At 44.3% G+C, this 21,211-nt stretch overlaps 1 protein-coding gene across 2 annotated transcripts in view; it reads left to right on the forward strand.

Annotated features, from left to right (window-relative positions):
* The window catches only part of FGF12 (fibroblast growth factor 12), a 116,417-nt gene extending 95,206 nt beyond the window's left edge, over nucleotides 1-21,211 (forward strand). For both annotated transcript variants that reach the window (XM_019619027.1, XM_019619028.2), the window contains exons 4-5: nucleotides 14,358-14,556; nucleotides 20,866-21,211. In XM_019619027.1, the coding sequence (XP_019474572.1) occupies nucleotides 14,358-14,556; nucleotides 20,866-20,984 (318 nt within the window). In that variant the 3' untranslated portion in view covers nucleotides 20,985-21,211. The remainder of the gene's footprint in view (nucleotides 1-14,357; nucleotides 14,557-20,865) is intronic.

A 21,211-nucleotide genomic window follows, 5' to 3' on the forward strand; every position in this document is an offset into this window, starting at 1 on the left:
GGAAAAAGATGTTGCCAATGACCTTGGTTCTGTTACTTTCTTGTTCCATCATGCCCACAAAGTTTACACTGGAAGAACAGTACGCCTCTTTCTCAATAGGCTGAAAAGCCCTTTTCCTGTCTCACGTTTCTTTGTGTTGTCACTTGTGATGTAACTGGCCAAAGAGAAGGTGTTTCTTACAATCTGATGAAGTTGAGGCAGAGTATGTTAGGAAGTCAGCCTTGTAAGTAGCTCATGAACATAAACGTCTGTGCTTAATCCAGTAGGATTGTCAGGATTAGTAAAGTCTTCTGTGATTCTGTTATTGTATCTAAATGTTTTTAGGGCATGGAGTAGTGTGACCTGTGTCTGAAGGACCCAGCACAGAAGCTGAGTATCTGAGAAGTCTCATTTGTGTAAAATGTGGATCAGGAAGAAATAGAAGTTTGCAGCGCTGAACTAAAGTGCATAAATGGAGCAGTGAAGGAGAAATGGGAAGTAGATTATGTAAGCTATGAGTGGAAGAAAGAAGAAGGAGTTGCTATGATGTGACATTGTCCATATTGTGAGACTCCAAAGAGATAAGTGGTTCAGGGACAGATTTTAGAGCAAAGTGGTGTCTTGAAAAGCATGGAAGAGGGGCACACTCCTTTTGCTAGTCCAAACAGCCCTAAGCAGCAACACCCTGCAAGGTCATCCCTGAAAGGGATATTGTCTGATATGATGAAAATGAAGTCACCGTGCTTCCCTGCTGTCCCTAGCATATTTCTCCCGAAAGTGCAGTCAGTGCAGTTGTTATGCATGAGCTGTGAATGCAGACGCATCTCCCCAGTGCCCTGTCCTGAGTGCACACCTTTATAGCTTCCAAATGGCTCCTGGAGCTGAGGGATCTCAGCCACACCTCAGGTGTTCCCAGCTGCTCTGTGGTGGTCATATTTTCAGAAATTGTCTGGTTTCAGCAATTCCCCTGGATATCTAAGAACAAATATTCCTAACTCTACAATGTGCTGGTTACTGTCTGTCTGTATTCATGCTTTGCCTCAGCACTGCAAAGGGATGTGGAACAGCTAGTACAGGGAGAATTTGCTTTATGAGTGACTTGGGCTGGGATGTAGCCTAAAAGATCTTAATCCTATTCAGCTCAAAATGAACAGTGTGAAACAGCCTAATTAGAACTGGGATGAGGAAGGACCCTTGAAGCACTGCAGCCATCCTACATTGCCCGTCATCTCTTTCTCTCATTTGTGTTCTTCACATTGAGACAAGGGATGGGGCAGTGCCCTGTCCCAGGGCCTCTTGAAGAGCGACAGCTCAGAGTGGTGGTACTGGTGAAGCTGTGAGCTGCATCCAGCTCTGTTTTGGCTGTTGATGGCTGGAAAATGCATGCGTGGAAGTACGGCAGCAAGAATGACAGCTCACTTTGCTCTCTTGCCTGCAGGGACAACAGCCCACTGCTTGAAGCTCATGGTGTTCAGGAGCTTGCCACATTGATTAAGGAAAGGCATATCAGGTTTTGACAAGTTACACTGGAGGCTGAACATTGTCAGCTGTAGAGTACATGCTAAAACATATACTGCATACATAAAAAGCTATTTATCTTTGCAAAGAGAGAAGCTGCTGACGATGATAGGGAATTCATTTCCATGGACCTTTCAGGGCTTTTTGATGTGTCTGTGTTCAGCATTGCTGCTTGACAACTTCATGATTCCCTTTCATTGATGATACTTCTGCTGGAGTCAGACAGAAGGGACAGGCCATAGCAATGTGGTGACTCAGTGCTGATATGACAGTGCCTTCCCAGACTACCCCGAACCCTTCTTTATGCTGAAAGCACTGGTCTGTGATTCAGAAAATCCATGTACTGACTGTGACGGATCCAAGGATCGTATGCAACCAACCTCTTTTCTCCATGTCCCTTACATGCACGCTGAAGTGGGGCTTCCTCTGTTCCTAGAAGTACTCAGGTACTCTGCTAAAAGGCATCAGATGGCACCATCACACTTACTTGTGGTATTAAGGAGTTACCATGCTCCTGACCCACCAAACTGCCCATATGAGTCTAGCAACACCCAGCCAATGATCATAGATGGATTGGGGCTGCCAGAGGTTGTTGTCCCTGCGTTGTGCCCAGTAATTGGTACATGGTACTGGTTTGGCCTTTTGTAATAATTGCCCTTTTTATCGCACTCTTCAAAGGTGGCTTTGCATAGAAGACCAAGAGCAAAACCATAGTTCATTATGTAATTGCATAATTAAGTTCTGCTACAGTGTAATTTAGTTATGGAGGTAATTAAACAGCTCAAGGTCAGCAGTAGGGCTCAGGACACAAGTAGGGAAAAAAAGGCTGGAGTCTTTTTAGGGTGAAATACCACTTTGTTGGCATCTTTTGCAGCTCAGGTTGTGTTTTTTTTCATGGTCCTGCTGGTTGTTCCTCACAGGGAAGGTGTGAGGGCTGCTTTGTGCTTTTATGGAATATCATAGAATTATTAGGGTTGGAAAAGACCATTGAGATCATTCAATCCAACGCCCAGAGGACAGCATGTGGCAGTGGGCTTCTGGAAAAGCCTTGCACCATGAAAGCAAGAAATCAGGGGGTTATAAAATATTAACTGAAAATAAGGCATATAACAAAGTTTTTGAGAGTTGAGCCTTTCAGAACAACCTAGTCTTTCTGCAGGCTTCCAGAGCCTGATAGGAATAAGTAACTTAATGGCTATTAATGTGAATGCTGTTGATTATGAATCTCAGCTCCCATCATATTAAACCCTGCAGCCAGCTTTGCTCTTAAGGAACAGTCTTTTTGCAATGGCTTTGTATCTATATGAATGTTATCTGCACCCTCTGAAGAGGCTAAAGCTAAAAAATGGCTTTTGAAAATGTGTAGCACCAGCATTATCACGCCTCGTTTTTTTTTTATCAAGTTTACACTAACGAAGAAAAAAAGAACAAAAAGAACAAAAGCCGAGACTTTTCAATATCAAAGTTAAATTTAGAAAGCAGACTTCTGAAAGCATCCTTGTCAGTTGAAAGCTTATTTTTTATGACTGACTTAAAAAGTAAAATTTCACAGCTCTCATTATTTTTCTTTTGTGCCTCCCGTGCCTTGTATTTTTTTTACTGCCCTCTTCTAAGTAAAATGATCCCAATGGTGCTGTCACTTTCTGTGTATTCCAAGCAATGTGCTGCTATGCTTCAGATGGGTCAGTAGAGCTGTGGTAGTATAAAACTAGTGATTCTATAAGTCCAATGATTCCACTTTTTGATTGAATTTCTGCATCGCAGGTTTTCACCTTCCAAATGGTTTTGTGTTGTTTCACATTCAAGAAATATGCTGACAGTGGCTTGTGGACGTGCTGTTCGTTGCCCGGGGTGACAGTTTTGAATGGTGTGGGACACTGCGTGCCTGTTGCTGAGCCCAATGCTATGGACTGTAGAAGCATAGGTGACTGTTCAGGTCCATTAGTATGAGTACATCGTTAGATAATAGAGTTTTGCTTAATCATTTTGCTTGCATGAGGTCCCAGCTATTGGTTAAATCAGACACCTTGGGATTTCAGGTTATCTTTGTGTCTCTTGCTCCAGGCAGCAGTCATTACGTTCCCACAGGACTTCTAATCTTCTCCTTCATTTCCCTTATTATGAAATATCCATTTTAATTGAAACATTCATGAATCAGTGTTTATTCCTTGAACAGAGTGTGTAGTCCAGCTTTAGTGCTTCGTAGAAGATCCATTTCTGCTCTTGTTTCTGCGTTAATGATTCAGGACTCAGCATTAGTGAAAACATATGAAAACTATGAAATATTGTGGATATCAAGAAAGGACTGTTATGTTGATGAACAAATGGTTTCTCTTCTGTCTTGTTTTTTTTTCCTCTGCTCTGGAGTAGCACAGAAGAAAGCAGATGGTGACTTGTTCCTTCTCCAGTGATACAGTCAGGAAAGCCTGAGCTTTCCTTCCCTTCCAAATGTGTTCATTAGAACACATCAACCATTAGATTTCCTTAAAACTTATCACATTAAGAGAAGCATTTTCAGATCTGTGAAGGATCCAAGTGTGACATGTGGTCAACTCCTGGCTTTCTGCTAGCAATGTACTGATATTCAAATGGACAGGCTCAACAAATGACCTCTTTTCTTGCTACTGCTAACATGGTTCCTTCTCGTAATGGATGTTGGTAGGAAGTGCTTTTTGGAAGGCTTAGTGTTTTGGATAGATCAGGAGTGCACTTGTAGAGCAAATCCTCCAATTACACTCACATGCCGCTCTTTGGATCGCATCACAGAGTGCAGTCTGGACTCCTTTTGGATGATGCCAAACTGAAGGGTACCCCCAGGAGTGCCTCTAATGTGTCAGATGTTTGGTCTACGTGGGCCGGTGGCAGACAGGCAGCCGAACCCATCCTGAAATGTGAACGGTGCAAATGCCAAACAGTCCTCACCACCAGCAGTTTCACTCTACCCACTTGGTCCGGCACTGTAGACAAAGAGCATGTCAACTAGAGTCAAATGCACACAGTGATGAAGAGAAACCCTAGATTCACTGAGACTGTGAGCTGCACAGCTATAAATGAGATACACCAATTTTTAATTCTGGGTTGCTTTGTTGATGTGTTTTGGGTCATATAATTTGAAGATAATTTTAGAGTCTTCTATACGTTAGCAACAGGGTAAAATTATCTCCTGCTTTACTGTGCATTGTGCCAAATAGAGTTGCTGTATTATATTACTCTCTCTAGAGTGACTATATTATCTTAGATTGGAAGTTGCAGTCATTAGTTGGCTTCTGAACAGAATCAGATGCCAAAGCCAATCTGAGTTCTCTAGCAAAGTGTTCAACAGAGTGAAAAATTTCACTATAGCCACTGCTGCAAAATTCCTAATGATATACTTCCATCTGTCTGATTCCTGGGAAGCAAAGAGTCAGCTGCAATGGGTCACTTGGCTGCATGAAGTGGAACAGTCTGATCTAAGCAGTGGCACAGTTTGAGTCCATTCAAAATGTGCGTGCATTGTCCACGGGTTATTTCACATAAAAATTAAAGTAACAGCAAAAAAAAAAAAAGTCAGGCTGTCAGTACATACATATTGTGGAAATCTATTCAAGGTATAAGTAAGCCTGGCCACAGTTATAGGCTGTGAGATTTGTCAGCTCTTTCAGGCTAAGCAGAGATAGTGTGGTCAATATATGGATGGGATTTCTATCACAGCAGAGTTGGCTGATTTTCTGAATTCCCAGGAAATAAATGAACAAAGGGCTGTCTGCATTTTGTGCCAAACACTTATTTCTCCTCTCTCACCCAAAAATGTTCTTGGGAGCTGAGTCTCATTCATTCCTCAGGCTGAATATCCCTTTTGTTGTATGCAGCCAAAGACAGGCTCTTCATACACAATGAGCAGTTTAAAGAATTTTAGATGAGACAGTAGTCCGAAGTCTCTGGCTCAAGGACACAGAGTCTGGAGGACTCGGGACCAGTAGAAGAACCTGCTGTCAGAACTTAAAGTCAGTGCTTCGCTGACAGGGTAGGTGTTTGCCAACAGATTGTTTCCACTTGCAATAAACAATACTGAGACCCAACAGAAACATGCCTGAAACCCCTCTGCCTTTGTAGACATATCCCAGATGGGCGGTGCTGGATGATGAGCAGAGGGATTTGAAGCGTTGGACACGTGCTTTGCTTGGCTGCAGATAGAGCAGCCCCCAGCAGGAGTAGGGCAGAGAGGGTAGACCTGGCAGTTATTAGGGAAGCAGCTTGGCCTTTTATTTGGCTGGCTTGGTCATCAGAAACCATGCTGAGACAGAGGCTTGGAGGCCTTGGTGGATTCCCTTCAGTCCTCCTGGTGGGCAGCAAAACTGGCCCCAACCCAAGAATATGCCACAAGCCTTTCCTTTTCTCTGCGTAGGCACCGCAGCAGCTGTAACGAGGGGGAGGCAAACGCCACATGAATATTCACACTTCCTAACATTTCTTTGTGGTTGTGAGATGCAGCCTGTCCAACAACAGCTCAGCCCAGCCTCAGCTGATGCCTTTAGACCAGAGGGCTTGTGGTTAATTGGCCAGTTGTAGCCAACCTGTCAGCATGCTGTCAAAATATTAATCATCTAGCACTACTCCTTTTCAGGATGGAAGTTTTAGCAGCAAAGAAATTGAATTTCCAGCTCTGGTCATGACAGCTCTGAAATTGGTTTAATGCAGGGCAGATCTCCTCAGCATTAGAGAAGATAGGGCATGTGTCAGTGATGGTGTGCTTCCACTGCGTCCTGCGGTTTGAATTTAAGAGTCCAAGCAAAGAGTCTATCTCAGTACATCACCAGCTTACGGTTGTAATAGGCCTGGCGAGCTCCTTGGCAAGTCCTCTTATCTCCTGCCCATGTTACGTGTTACTTCAAAAAATGAAGTAGACAGAAAATTGTGCTAAAGCCTTCTCCTTTCTTCAGACCTGTGCTCAGCGTCCGGCTGTGCTTCTGGGGTGAGGGCAAGCACCTCTCATCTGTGTCTGCAGAGTCTGCCTGACAAGGGCTGGGGCTTGCTGTGGTCCCCTTCTCCCTCGTGTTGTTATAGCTGTATTACTTCATTTATGTCAGAAAGAGAGGGCCTTTGCCTAAGAAAATGAACAGGAACCTGGGGGAAATAAGTTTCTCAGTTAGCTCTGACGCGTCGTGTTTTACAGAAGGCTAAGCAAGTCTTCCAGTGTTCTAGACCTCTGCACAAAAAATGTAGAAAACAAAAGGTCTTCCTTCTGCCTAGGTGAGGGTGTTTTTATTGAATCCTGTAGCACTGTTACTGTGGTTTGTGTCTTCCAAGATAGTTTTAGTATGAATAATAATACGATAAATCTAATACTTACTGCTAGTTTTCCACCGAGGGCTTCTTCTTCCTACCAGGATAAAATAGTGTTGTGTTGGAAAATGTGTGATCATTATTTTAGTTTAATACATCATTGTTATTATTATCAACGGTAGTAAAAATAGCAATGTTGCAAAAGTGACCAGAGGCCCCAAGTCAACTTATCATGTCCTCTGCCCAGGCTGAAATTGATGCCAGGAAACTCTCTGTGCCCATAGAGAGATGACAGATTCAAAGCATCCCATCTGGCTGTGTTTCTAGGGTTCTTACATTATTATTTTTCTTCATGGTTATTTTGGGCAGTAGCAGATGAGGCTGTGAGATGCTAATTTAGGAAGTCTGTTTTTCTTGTACGCAACTAACATATCTTCATCTTGTCCCATCTTGTCTCATGATCGTTACCTTTGAGTGCATAAATGTATTTCTGGATACTGCTCTGGAGTAAAGCGGAGCTGATGGGAATGTCACCAATTCCAAACACTTTGTCAGAAAAACAGAATGCAGAGAAGACGATAGGTGATACGGAATTCCTAGATAATACGATACTGGAGTTTCACCAGATCTCCAGGCCGCCAGGAAAGTGGCACCAATGCTGCCCAAAACCCCCACTTGTAGGAATCAGTTGCTTTTCTAGAAGAGCGATGCTGAACTAGATGGGCCACATGCCATGTGAATGAGCTATGCTGTGATCACTGCTTAACAGCTCCACACTTTAAGGCTTTACAGTTCTAACTTGAAATAAGGCCCAAGATCGGAGAACAAACCAATCAATTAAAATCCAAATCTAGCTAATAATTTGAAAAGAAATGATGTAAAGTTATTTCATCCAACCATAAATTTGAATTTGGGGTTCATCAATAACAAAAAGCATAGCATCAGACAAAACGTGTCACTTTTCATGTGTGTCCCATCTGTGCATTGCTCACCGTGCAGCCTTTCCAAGATGACATTGTACACAGAGCTGCTCAGTTTTCTGTGCTCAAATCTTTCTCTTGGAGCCTCTTCTCTCACTCAGGCTCTCCTGGGAGGCATGGAAGGGAGCAACCTAGCTTGAAGAATCATCCTGAGTTATGTTCTTGTCAGCACTCATTAAATTGAAAGCCGTGTTCCTATCAGGATTGCATGAGCAGCCGCCAAAGGCCAGTGCAGGGAATCTGTGCATATTTACCTTTATAAAGCATTTAGTAAAAATGTGTCTGTGCAGTGGGCTGGCCAAGAACTGAAAGCAGAAGAGCGCAACACAGAGGTATAGTGGGATGCAGGGGTCTGAATTTGACTCTCAAAAACTCATAGATTTTCCAGATGTGAGACCATGGCTCATGTGGATCTGTACAACCCCTTTTTGATCTGGGTAACCATCCAGCTGGAGCAGGATGGAGCTTGGCATGTCACGCAAAATCTGCTGTAGGTCTGGGGGCTTCAAGTGAAGCCAACACAACACATACGTACCCTGAACACAGACTTTTCCCACAAAAGTAAGAGTAATTAGCCGCTTTGTTATGGTTTTCAGGGGCAGTAAGTTGGATTGCTACTTAATGTTGCTTCCCAGCTGTGAGAGCTGGGAATCAGAATGGCATAGATGGGGATTTATGTGAAAATGTGCTCCCTTCGACCAACAGATGGTTCAGAAAGAGCCAGAATACTTGTAGATAACCATATTGTTTCCTCAAGTACATCTACTCTGTAGCAGGGCTGTGTGCTCCCATGTAGCAGCTTGTTATTTTAAAACTTATCTGTTCTCTCCTACTTCTAAAAGGCCACCAGGAAGGCTTGTCACCAATCTCTTACGGAGCTAGAAGGGGGAGGAAAAGTGGAGTGTGAACAGTGAATATCACCTGCCATCTGGACAAAGATGGGATGAGATGTAAAGTTTGGATGCAGTTTTGCAATTCTTGATCACATGCCAAGAGAGAGCTCAGCTACAGTTATTTTAAAGCATTTCCAGGCAGAGGCAACCCTAGGCCATGGTGTAAGCTACATGGAGCAGTACACTTCTGTAGTCTCGGTGGGGCTTATCCTGTGGACAGGGCCTACATGTCTTGGGAATAAGAGCCTGCCAGGACAAGTGCTGTGGTATGAGATTTGTGGTCACAAAATCCCAGGTATTCAAAGAATTGTCACACCTTTAAATGGGAGTTGGATATTGACGTTTCATCTGGGATCTCACATGTCTGTGGGAATCCAGTGTCTTTGTTTATCCACTCAGATTGATGCACACTGATACCTGTGATGACCTTCTCTGTGCTCGTGGCATCAAAGGGGCGTTGATTAAACCTTGCTCTGGTTGAGGTCAGTGGGGAACATGAAGTGGGTTTTTAAGGAACCCCAGGTGCTCTGCTGCAGTGCTGTCCTCTCCCTTGGGATAGAACAATACTTGTGCAGACTGAGTGAACGTAATCCGAGTGTTCCGTGGGCTGCCTCCACAACCACAATGCAATGTTGATAGCAGTGCTGTGATTCCATAAACATAGAGCTATAGAATCGTAGAATCATTAAGTTTGGAAAAGATTGCCAAGATCACCTAGTCCAACTGTCCATCTAGCACCGATATTACCCATTAAACCAAGTCCCTAAGTACACATCTCCACATCTCTTGAACAGCCTCAAGGACAGTGATTCCTCCATGTCTCTGGGCAGCCTGTGCCAGCGCACTGCCACTCTTACAGAGAATTTTTTCCTAATATCCAACCTGAACTTCCCCTGCCACAACGTAAGGCCATCACCTCTTCTTGGAGAATAGACCAGGAGTAAGGCCATCACCTTCCTACAACCTCCTTTCATGGAGCTGTAGAGAGCAAAATATATTTTAATTGACTTTGATGGACTTTGAACTCTCAAATCTAAACACACACCAGTAAACATCCTGAGTCATATTCTCTAGGAGGAAATCTTTGCCATATGTAGGTTTTGGTGCAGTTAAGGGCTTTTATCCCATCTGAAGACCTGGCTCAGTAATTGTGCAGAACATAAAAAAGAAACCCATGTGTGCTGTAAAAAAGGGAAACTGTTACTCTGGGAGTGTGTTGGCTAGGTATTTCTGCAGTCATAATTAACATTCTCTTCCTAAACTGTAGCACAAACTACTTGCAGAATGGGCTTTTTCTTTTATTGCTGCTTGTTTCGCTAACTAAATTTATTAAGTCGTTGGCTTTGTGTGTGAATGTGTATATTTGCTATTATATTCTGAGTTATAATAAAAGGAGATATTCAGGAAAAAGAAAAAAGAAGAAGAAGAAAAAAAAAAGAGCAGCTGCTTCATTGGAGCAGTACCAGGATTGTGACACCACTGGGATGGCATATTTTGAAGGAGCTGAGATATCCAAGGGTAGCTGTGCACTCCCAGAATACTCTTTGCTTCCTCCAGGGTTTATGCCTGGAAGTCCACATTTCCATCTGCAGATGGCAGGAGACACTGTTGGGGTCAAGGATAAATTAAACATTGTATTTTTCTAAAACAGGAATAGCTGTTGGGGCAAACCATGGTACCTTACACCCTCTCTGAGCATGTCTGTTGCACTAAGAACAAAAATCAAAATGCCAGTTACATCCATTCAGCTACTTTCTGTGTTTCAAAGTGTCATTGAATGTAGTCTCCCTAATTTTGTACGTGATAGATGCCATTTTACTTTTTTCCTAAGCTGTGAAATTTCCAATCAAGCTAGAGTTAGCACAAATGAGGTCTGTGTTTGTTTTTCAAAGCAAGTCTAATTACTCTGTCTTAGTGGAATTGCCTCTTGTACAAGCATTTGGGTAGAGATACAGAAAGCAAGTTGCAGGCAAATTCTATTCATTTTGCATGTAAATTGCTAACATTTCTTGTGCAAATATTTCATGCAAGTTTTTAGTTTAACAATTAAAAAAAAAAAAAATCTGCTCTTTCAAATCACTTCCCACAGTATCTGTTGATATTTAACAAAATGTCTCAGTCTCATAATCTCCAAACAGTGAAAAAATAAATGTGTTTATTTACTTTCTACCCCAAAAATAATTTAGTCAAGAATACTATACCTATACCATTAGTTCTGGAGGAGGTTGCAGGGGGACAGCCTGGGGGTCCCTTTGCTGCTTTTACTCTTTGCTAGATGGGGTCTCCCCATCTAGCACATTTAATTAACACTGAAATAATCTTAAAAACCAAAACAAACATAAAGATCTGGACAATAATTTAGTGGTTTTCCCAAACGACCTTCAGTTATCTCTGATTTCAGCCCATGCAGCGATTCCTGCTCAGAACTGTTAGTGTGAAGTCTGTCCTGTTCACCTACACTCTGCTTTCTTCCAAGCTCTTCTCAGCTCAAGATAACTGAACCAGCAATTCCCACCTGATTTGACATAATTGCCACAATTAATTTTGACAGTAAAGCTTGTAGGTAGGTTCTGCCATTAATATCCCAAGATCCTTTCATTATGGGGAGGCACAAAGTAAGAGATATGGGCAGGAACCAAGTGACACGACATAGCCATGCCTGGTAAACTATGGAGGCTAGACATTGGCCACCAAGGAGGTATCAATGAAGAAAAACATAAGGATGCATGCAGAATCCCCTTGGCAGAGTGCCCTGTATGCTGCTTGTCTGCCCCGTCTCTTTTCTGTGAAGACCATAGGGGTTGTCAATAAGGCAGTACAAGGAATTGCACCATAGCGTGTGTTTGTCCCTGTGTGGCATCTGTTGCTAACGGGGTGTTGTATGTAATAAGAAAAATAACAATAGTGAATACAAATGCTGTCATTTAACTAGAACTCTGCTGGGTTTTCTTAAACCTACGTAATGGAGAGAACTGTGTTTTGATGGCGTTGCCATATTTCAGCTAATTTATAGGGGGTGAAGAAGCAACCAGCCAAATCACAGAAACAATCAAAAAGGTTTATTTGCTTGAGTCATTTCAGGGGAGATTAAACACATAATGAAAATCACTATTTCTGCTTTATTTTTTATGTCTTCATTAAAAATGTCCACTTCAAAAATAACATAATTTTGCTTCTTTAATGGTACATTAATGGTGATAGGTCAAGAAGGAATGGCTTCAAGTTGTGCCAGGGAAGGTTCAGGTTGGATATTAAGAAAAACTTCTCTGTAAGAGTGGTGGTGCACTGGGAGAGGCTGCCCAGGGAGATGATGGAGTCACCATCCCTAGAGGTGTTTGAAAACCATGAAAATGTGACACTGAGGGATGTGGGCAGTGGGCAGTATTGGTGGTAGGTGGATGGTTGAATTGGATGATCTTAAGGTCTTTTCCAACCTTCATGATTCTGTGATTCTCTGATTCTAAGTGGATATGTGGCATGACGTGATTTCATGAACTACTGCTGTATATCAGAAAATAATATTACATAATGATAATTTTAAAATGTGTTTACATGAACACTTGATCTTAAATCACTTTTAAATGAAAATCTAGATATCGTTTTCTTTCTATAACCACAATTACAATATGCAGTAGTTTTTATATTTCTGCTTCATTGAGAATGAAAAACCGTCTTTGTTCCACGTTGAAATTAAAACAAACATTGAAAATCCAAATATATCATAGAATCGTAGGTCATTTGAGTTGGAAGGAACCCTTTAAAAGTTGTCTAGTGCAACTCCTGTCCTTGGCAAATCCCTTATTCTGGGGGAGTCAGTGGTTACCTTTCCCCAAGTAAAAACTTTCCAGTTCAGATAAGGAGAATTTTGCAAAAACATTTATACTGGTGGGGCAGCCAGGATGTGGTAAAGGGGCTGAGGGCCCAACATGGTTGCAGAGATGCTCCCATCCATCATGGGGTTTGCTGCCTGGCTGGCCCAGATGAAAGCCATGTGGGCTGGGTGTTGGCTCCGGGTGAGCACATCTGCAGCCAGGCGCAGCCTGCAGATAAAGAGCAGATTTGAGGAGTGCTTAAACAATGATCTTCTGGAAGACTACTTTAAGCTCTGTGCTATAGTGCCCTAAGTCATCCAGATCTCCCTCAACTTGTTTCACTCCCTCTTCTTAAGATATTTCTCCAGCAAGGAAGACTCCCTTAGATAAGGGGCGAAACAATCCATTGGGCTGAAAGTGTTTTTATGCACATAGTGCTAATTGATGCAAGCTTCACAAGTGCAGCACAGCTCTGCGCTTTATACTCTGTGCTTTATCTTTGGTGGTTTCAAGCCTGCCCGGCTCCGCAGGTCTGCCACACACGGGATTTATTGTCAGGCCAGCAACACTTTATATAACCCCTGGAGCACTGGGGAATACATGCCTGAATGTTGCTGAATGTTCAAAATGTTCACTCTAAAAATGAGGTCTGCAGTAAACGTGTGGCATTACTCCAGATGCTTTGCTCGGATGTTGGTCGTGGGTTTTCCATTAGCGAGGATAGGGAAGCTCCCTAAGAACTCTGAGTGGCAGTGGCCTGGGAAGGGAGCATTGCTGTCCTGCAGCAGCACTGCCTTCCTCCTGGGCCTCCAAGATGCTTTGCCTGGGTTGTGCAAGATGAAACATATATTAGCTTTAGAAAAGCTAATTCATCATCGTTTGAGGGGCTTTTGTGTAATTTTGGCTTTGTTGGTTTGTTTATTTGGCTGGTTGTGGGTTTTTTCTGCAAAAAATATCATAATTTTAAGAAACCCGATGGGAGCATTTGCTTGACTAGGATAAATTTTCATTTAAGTCTGGGAAAAAGAACCCACCTCAGACCAGTAACTGATGTCTGTCTCAGTGAAGAGTTGGGAGCTGCTGGCAGAGTCCCACGGGCAGCCAGCTCTTTTTGAAGAGGCTTAATGTTATTTCCCTGTTGTAAAAACCTTGAGAAGTTTGCAGGACACAGCAAGGTACCAGACCAATTCTCTGTGTCTGAATTTACATCTTTATCAAAAGATTTTCAAGCTTTGTGCCAGCATTTCCTCCTGCCCTTTTTGAAAACAAGTTTGTTACTTGATTTTTGTACTCCCATCTCTCCATATCCACTTACCTGATCCTGACAAGCTGCCTTTTGCCTGGAAGTATTTATAGAAGGCTCAGTGTTTTAGGCACTGCATGTTGCACATTTCTTGCCCATCATGCAGAAGGCAAGAGCAAAACCAGTGGGATGCCCTGGAAGCAGCAGTAAGCAGCAGTAAGCAGCAAGGCTGTTTCTTTGCTTCCCAGCTCTGTTTTTTGTTTTTTGTTTGTTTGTTTTTTGTGTAGTACTTCAGCCCAAGTCCTTGTAGATGAGACCTGGGAGAGCATATATGCTTCACAGTAAGTCACACAAACAAGGGCATTGCTCTGGCTGGATTTGAGAGCTTGCTGGGACACAAATTCTTGACTTCTGCACATTTCTCAAGCCTGTTCACTGTGGGTGGTTTTGTAAACCACATCTCTGCCCTGTCAGGGAAACGAAGCCTTCTTTTTCAGTGGGGAGTTTTCTGGATGAGTACTGTTGCTGATGCCTGTTGTTTTCTATTGTTAAACTGACTGCAGTGCATGACTGTCGTGTATCACTCAGTGATGCCTAATTCAGGAAATCAGTGATAATTCTTTCCACCGCTTTTTCTTCCCTCTCTGTCTCTTTCTCTCTTTCACTGCAGGATGTTTTCACACCAGAGTGCAAATTTAAGGAATCTGTCTTTGAAAACTACTATGTTATTTATTCTTCCACGCTGTATCGGCAGCAAGAATCTGGACGAGCGTGGTTCCTGGGACTCAATAAAGAAGGTCAAATTATGAAGGGAAACCGGGTGAAAAAAACCAAACCCTCATCACATTTTGTACCCAAACCCATTGAAGGTATGGAATCTCTCCTTCCATCCATGTGGTGTGGAGGGTGGGTGAGTTGGTAGGTGCAGATTTGGGGCTGCATGGATTGGGGTGCTGGGGAGCACTTCTGGAGTGCTGGGCTGCGCTGCTTGCATTTCATTCATTTTCCATCTCATGTAAAAAAAACTCTGCATGTTATCACAGCCTGAGGCTTCGGTGGAAGTAGTGGAGTTGAATTTTTGCCCGTTTACTGACAGTACAATGTTGAAGTGTGCCATGGGCTCATGCCATGGCATTTTTTATGGGCTGGTAACGAGCTTAGTCCTTATCAGGTACTAATTTGATTTTGGAAACAAGCAATTGTTCCTTTTCTGTTACTAGTAAATTCAAGAGAAATTCAGCTTTGCATTCACAGGCATTTGCAACCTTTGCACAGAAGATGGAGGTGTTGGATGAACAGAGAATGCCACAGGTGTGCTTCTCCTGTGCTTGTTCTCAGTGACTTTTCTGCAGCTGGGAGCCAATTGGAGGCAGCAGCAGGGCTGGCTTCCTCAGCTTTGGTTCCTGCTGAAGACCAGGGCCTGCTTCAGCAAGAGCTTGGGTTCCATTCCTCTCCTGCCATGGCTAGGAAGAGGCTTTTACAGGTGCTAGCTGTCCCAGCTAGCTCCTTCTGATAGCTCTTTGCTATCTGGCTGGCTGTTGGCACTGAGCAGAGCCTTGGAATCCAGATTTCTTCCCCAGTGCAGCATGTGTGGTGTCTGTTGAATGGCTCAGTAGTTGTCTTCTGCATGCATGTTAAAGTAAAGTAGGCCATTCCTGCGGCTCTCCTCACAGCAGGTTTCACCATAACAGAGGTGCCTGGCTGCAGCAGAGTTCTCATTGCAGCAAGCGTGGCTCCAGCTTTCATTTTGAAAAGCCAAACCCAGCCCGAGAGCTTCCCTTTCCTGCAGTTGCCTCCTCCCACGCTCGCTTCAATCACAGCTGTCACATAACCTCCTGAGCGAGTGAACGCTTTGGAAGTTGGCAGCCAAATGAAGGGCTCCTCCACCCCTTCCCTCCTCCACATGCTTTGCAGGCAGCCTCTGCTGCATCAAAGAGCTGGCAGCTGCCCAAGCCTGGGCACGTGTCAGCTTCCCAAAGCGTTCAGCTGTCTGGGACTATGGCTCCAGACGGAGGGCTCTGTTCCCAAGCTCAAGATTCACTGTCAGTAGCAGAGGGCTGGAGTAAAACGTGCTCAGCTCCACGTGACTTGTCTGTGCTGCATCCATCAAAGTCTCAGCAAGCAGAGCTTGCAAGTGGAGATGTGAGAGAAAAGGGGCAACTTCTGCCCTGGTTTAACAGCATCTTTCTCTTTGACATGACTAGAAGGAACGATTGAAAGCACTCTCCTGCTGTATTTGCATGTCCCTTCTGCTGAGCACCGCAGCATGCCCCAGCGTGTGTGCTTTGCTGCTTTTTCAGGGTGGTGCTGTGCTGCTTCCATCTGCAGTACGTACACGGGTTTGCTTTTGCTCAGGTCCCACCATCAGCATTAACACTGTGACACAATGCTGACACGGTGATGTATGCACAGAGGATTCGGGTCCTGTGGAAAGGAGTGCTACCGTATGCAGTGCTAGGAATCACTTCACCCACCACTTCAATGGCAATTATCTCTGAGCTGAAACTTCCCAGCTGATTGCTGTGCACAGAAAAATTATGCAGCAGCTCAGTGAAGGGAACATTTGCAGGAAAAGGAATCACAGAAAAGCCCAGATTGCTCCTGGAGCATTGACTCCTGTTGCTTCATACTGCTTTCTGAATTTGGCAGCTCTTTTCTCAGAATTGCAAATGGCCAGTAAGCTAATGAATAAGTATGAAATGTCCTCCAAAGGAACTTCATATATATATATAAAGTATGTACGTGTGTGTGTGTGTATATATATATATACATATGTACATACACAGTTCTGTCTGGGTGTGCATTCATATATACAGTTCTATGCTGTGCTAATCCTGCAGAGTTCTTTGTCTCCTGTAGCTTGGCAGATGCTGGGGCTGTTCTGTGCAAAGCCACTGGAAGGGTTTCTGCGTTTGGTTTGCACAAGGGGTTAGGTTTGGTCTAATGGAGGTAGGATGTGCTTGTTTGTTTTTGAAAATCGCACCAAGCTTAATCAATATAAAAGCACAAAAAAAAAAAAAAATGCAGTGAGTAATAATGGGAAACATTCAGTTCCTCTCCCATCTGTGTGCTGGCAAAGCCAAGGCAAACAGCCTGCTTGTCAGCAGTTAATGTACTGTGTGAGGCCACTCTTGGTTAAAAACACACATACGCAACCCATTTCTTTTGATATTTTTATTTCTGATCGCTGATCATTTGGGCTAAATGAGCCTTTAAAGTGCAGACATATAGGTCGAACCAGACTGCACAAGAAATTAGCTTGGGTATAATTGTCACTTGGACACCGAGCAATCTTTTACAGCAATTTCAATCTCCTTAAGTGTCTGCATTGATTAGTACTGGACAAACACTTCCATCTACGGTGCCTCTTGTTTTTTCCATCTCAACTAATGGGAGACTCTTCCAGTCCCTTACGTAAAAACTGTATCAAATGTTTTTTGTGAATTAGCTCTGCTGTTTTTTAGTTCCTTCTCCTTGAAGACATCATTTCCAGACTATTCTACCAAAAGAGCTCCATGCTCCAATGTATATGGTGTGGCACATCTGGCCCTTCTTCCTCCTTCTGAGTCAGCTGGGCTGCCCCTGACTCCAGACTCTTGGTGCCTCAGCCCTTGGGCCTTGGACACGCGTCAGTTGTTAGGAACATGACGTGTTGATGACTGGCCTACCACTCTACCAGTCTCTATCTTTCAGGTAGACAGGCTTTGGTATGTTCTCTGCCCTATAACTAACTCATTTGTTCATCTATCAAACTGCTAATCATTTTATTAGAAGGCAAACGCGCTGTATTTTAACCATGCTTTTGCTTGGCCATTTGTCATCCTGCACTGCCTCTCACCTGAACACGCTGACTCCATCTGGCAGCATCCTGCACATCCAGCGCCTGGCAGCCGCCAGCTCAGACAGCTCTGAAATGCATCAGCTGGGCCTGGGGTAGGAACACAGTAATTAGAGGCAGAAAACAAGAGTGCATAATCGCTCGCTGCCTCCTGCCCCTAGCTGTTGCTCAGATAATTAATTCTCTCCACCAGAGCATCAGCTAACGTGGCTGCTGCTGCATCGGCACTCAGAGCTCTGCCTCATGCTTGGAAAAACCTCAGCTCCTCCAAACTCCTGGGACCTAGGGCAGGGAAAGCCATCTAAGTGGATATACCTAAGCCCCTTTAATTATCTTTTCCTTGTATTCTAGAGAAAGGCAGTGAGGAGCGCATAGGCACCTCCAAACCTCTTCCTGTTGCAATGATGCCAAGTGAAGCATGCAGGGTTTGGGACATATTATGTGCTTCCTGAGCACGGCTAGTACCTGTGCCCAGGGAGACAGCACAGGGTGCATTCAGCTTCCCTGCAAGGGCTGTGTGCTGATGCTTGCTCAGAAAGCAGCAGTGAGGCATCAATCCCGTATCACATAGGAGAGAGGATCATGTGTGCCTGGGTGACAGCAGCCCCATCGTGCTTTCAGTCTTTGGAGAGAATGCTCCCCACCTTGTTACGGCCCCCCCCAGACCTCTCCCTGCCTACCTGCTTGCAGAATTCTTTGTGCATGCAGAGCAGCCTGCACCAAGAGCTCCAGGCACCAGGCAGGGCACAGCCCCGCTCCCACTCTCCCAATTCCACACAGCAGATCAGGCTCACGGCACTTCCCAATTAAAGCATGAATATGGATGTGTTGATTAGAATCTGGGACATAGGAGCTGATTATCTGATTGAAGCTCCAAAGCATTTGCTGGGTTTGCAGACATGAAGGGCTGTATTTGGTTTGGTGTGTGGGTGGGGGTGGGTGGGAGAAGCAGGAGGAGAGCCTGTTCTCACCAAATTGCTCATCCTTCCCAAGCTGCCTGGTGCTCTGTGCACACAGCCTCACTCTGTCCTTACAACCCCATGCACACACATCCATGTACAAATACCCAGGCAATATTTAGTGCCATACAAATTCTGCATACCATACTGATATGGGTGTATCTAAATACTGAAAATACACAGGTCTCATGCTGCTGTAGGTTTTCTGGCATGGTTTGTTGGCACAGCCTGTCTCGTACTGAGGCTTTGATAGCACTGTCTAAAAGCACACTGAGCAGCCTCCAGCCCTACCCCCATCAGTGCTCACAGCATCTGCTGGAGTGGAGGATTAACCTCTAATTCCTGCCTTATTTGCTTGCTAGGTACAGGGTTTCCTTAATTTTCAGTTGCCTGGTGTTTACTTCTGCAGCCTGATTTGTATTCATGACTCTGTGGCCAGTGATGATGCAAAAACCTAGACTGTGCCTTGAATTTCTCTGTTTTTCGTTGTCTGTCCTTCTGGGCATTGAATTCATCTGCCATTGCCCAGGTGGAATACTGAGGCTGGAAGCTGGGGGTTGAGTTTCATACACACAGCTGCTTAGGAAGGACCCATGCAAATGCCTATGGCTCAAGCCTGGACCAGAGGCTGAAGGAGTTGGGATTGGGGCAGAACTTGGCAGAGCACAGGTGCACCAGCAGCACAAACTCACATTTCTGAGGGGAGAGCATCACATCAGAAAATGAGATCAGTCTCAGGAGTGATGTGCATCCTGAGGGTCATCAAAATACCACAGAATCACAGAATTGTAGGGGTTGGAAGGGACCTCTAGAGATCATCGAGACCAACCCCCCTGCCAAAGCAGGTGCAGCTTGGGCTAAGAGATCACACAGGAAAATGAGCACAGGCTTTCCTCCATTGCTAACCTTCGTCATGTTGTTCTTTAAGCTTTCTCTGTCCAGTGTTAGGCCCCTTGGGCTGCACTGTGGGCAGACATAAGATTGTTGTGATGGTGGCCAGCTCAAATGCAGTGGATAAGCTACACATTTTCTCTCTTTTTTTTTCCTCACATTCATCAAATAACAGTGCTGCAGTGACAGTTTGCAGTGCAGGCCCTGTCTCCCAGATGCATTGTGAGGCCCAGTGTGTGTGGGTGTATCTGAACTACTCTGAAAGCTTTGTGTGAAAGATACTCTGTGAGAAAAGTCATATTTTTTTCACTGTTCATACATTCAAAGAGATATCCCTCCTATTAATACACAGTTGACTGCACTTTATCTCTGTCCTATATTGTTGCACGCTGCTATCACTGTTTATCTAGCGAGGAGTAGAATGCAGAGCAATAATGTCATCTGTAGCCTACCTCTAATTGCCAGAATTTATTTGCAAATCAGGGAGGTTATAAACATTATAAAAATAAAATATAAATTTTCCTATATGTGGGGTATTTGTTTCATCTATTCAGATAATTTTTGAAATTTTCCTCTAGTTGAACTGAAACCCGATGGCTCTGTCCCCATCCTATGGTTCTACAGTATAAAGCAGTGCATAATCAGTTCTTTCCATCCTCATTTTTTGAAAAATGCAGGTAGGAGAGTTGAAGGCTGGACCTGTCTCAGGCTCTCAACTTCAGAGTATGTGCCCTTGGAGTGCCTCAGTATTTCTATCCCTTCCACAGCTCACCACATTTACAAAGAGCTCCATAGAGCTGTTCCTTTTGGTGTTACCCACTGGGCTGTCCTCAAGCCATCAAGGTGTGCTGGCTCAGGGCAAGCACTGGCACACCTCGGTGACACAAGGACAGCCACTTGGACATGGGCCCCCTACATTTGCCTTGGCTATTGACTGGTAGGGAAGAAATAGTGCTGAGAACAGACCTCGGGCTTTGGCTGAAGGCACCAAATGGGCTTCAGTCACCACTTCAGGACCCAGAGCTTCACACTCAGAATGTTTGGGTGGCTCAGAGGCAAGCATAGCTTTGATTCAAGACTCTCAGAGTCTTCATGTCAGAGATTAAGGACTGGGGAACAGGTAATCCTCAAACCTGCTATTGGATGGTAAAAGCATCTCGAGACAATGCCTGGTGCTGTGAACTGGAGTGCTTATTTTATGTGTATAATATATTAAAAAATAGTAAAACATAGAAAGCCTAGACTGACTTACCCATGGAGAAGCAGAAATCCCTTGTTTCCGTCCTGCCTCTGGAAGGATCTGGCTGGCAACAAAGACAGATAGCAGACCTCGCTTGGTAAGAGGATCTTCCACTGGGTCGCTGAGGCCTTCATATGTCTGCATTTGTGTTGTACTGGGCTGAGGACGTCAGTCTCACATACAGATAACTCACAGTGGTCAGTGATGCTGTGACTTCAGGGCTGCTAACGGGTGTTTTTTCTGTTTGCAGTGTGCATGTACAGAGAGCCATCGCTGCATGAAATTGGAGAAAAACAAGGACGCTCTAGAAAAAGTTCAGGGACACCAACCATGAACGGAGGCAAAGTCGTTAACCAAGACTCGACATAGCTGACAAACACCCTCCCTCCCTCCAGCTCCTCCCCTCCCACCCACCTTCCCACCCCACCCGGCGAACCCACACTGAGAGGACGACAGCTGAGCAAGGCAGGACCTACAGTAGTGGCTAGGAGCCCGAACTCCAGGAGCTTCCTTTATGTAGGACGAGGAAACCGAACCCCAGATCTTGCCTGTTGCAACGTTTTAAAAAACAAAATAAAAAACACACACACACGCCA

The sequence above is a fragment of the Meleagris gallopavo genome, chromosome 11, assembly GCF_000146605.3.
Source record: "Meleagris gallopavo isolate NT-WF06-2002-E0010 breed Aviagen turkey brand Nicholas breeding stock chromosome 11, Turkey_5.1, whole genome shotgun sequence".
In the NCBI taxonomy this organism is placed as follows: Eukaryota; Metazoa; Chordata; class Aves; order Galliformes; family Phasianidae; genus Meleagris; species Meleagris gallopavo.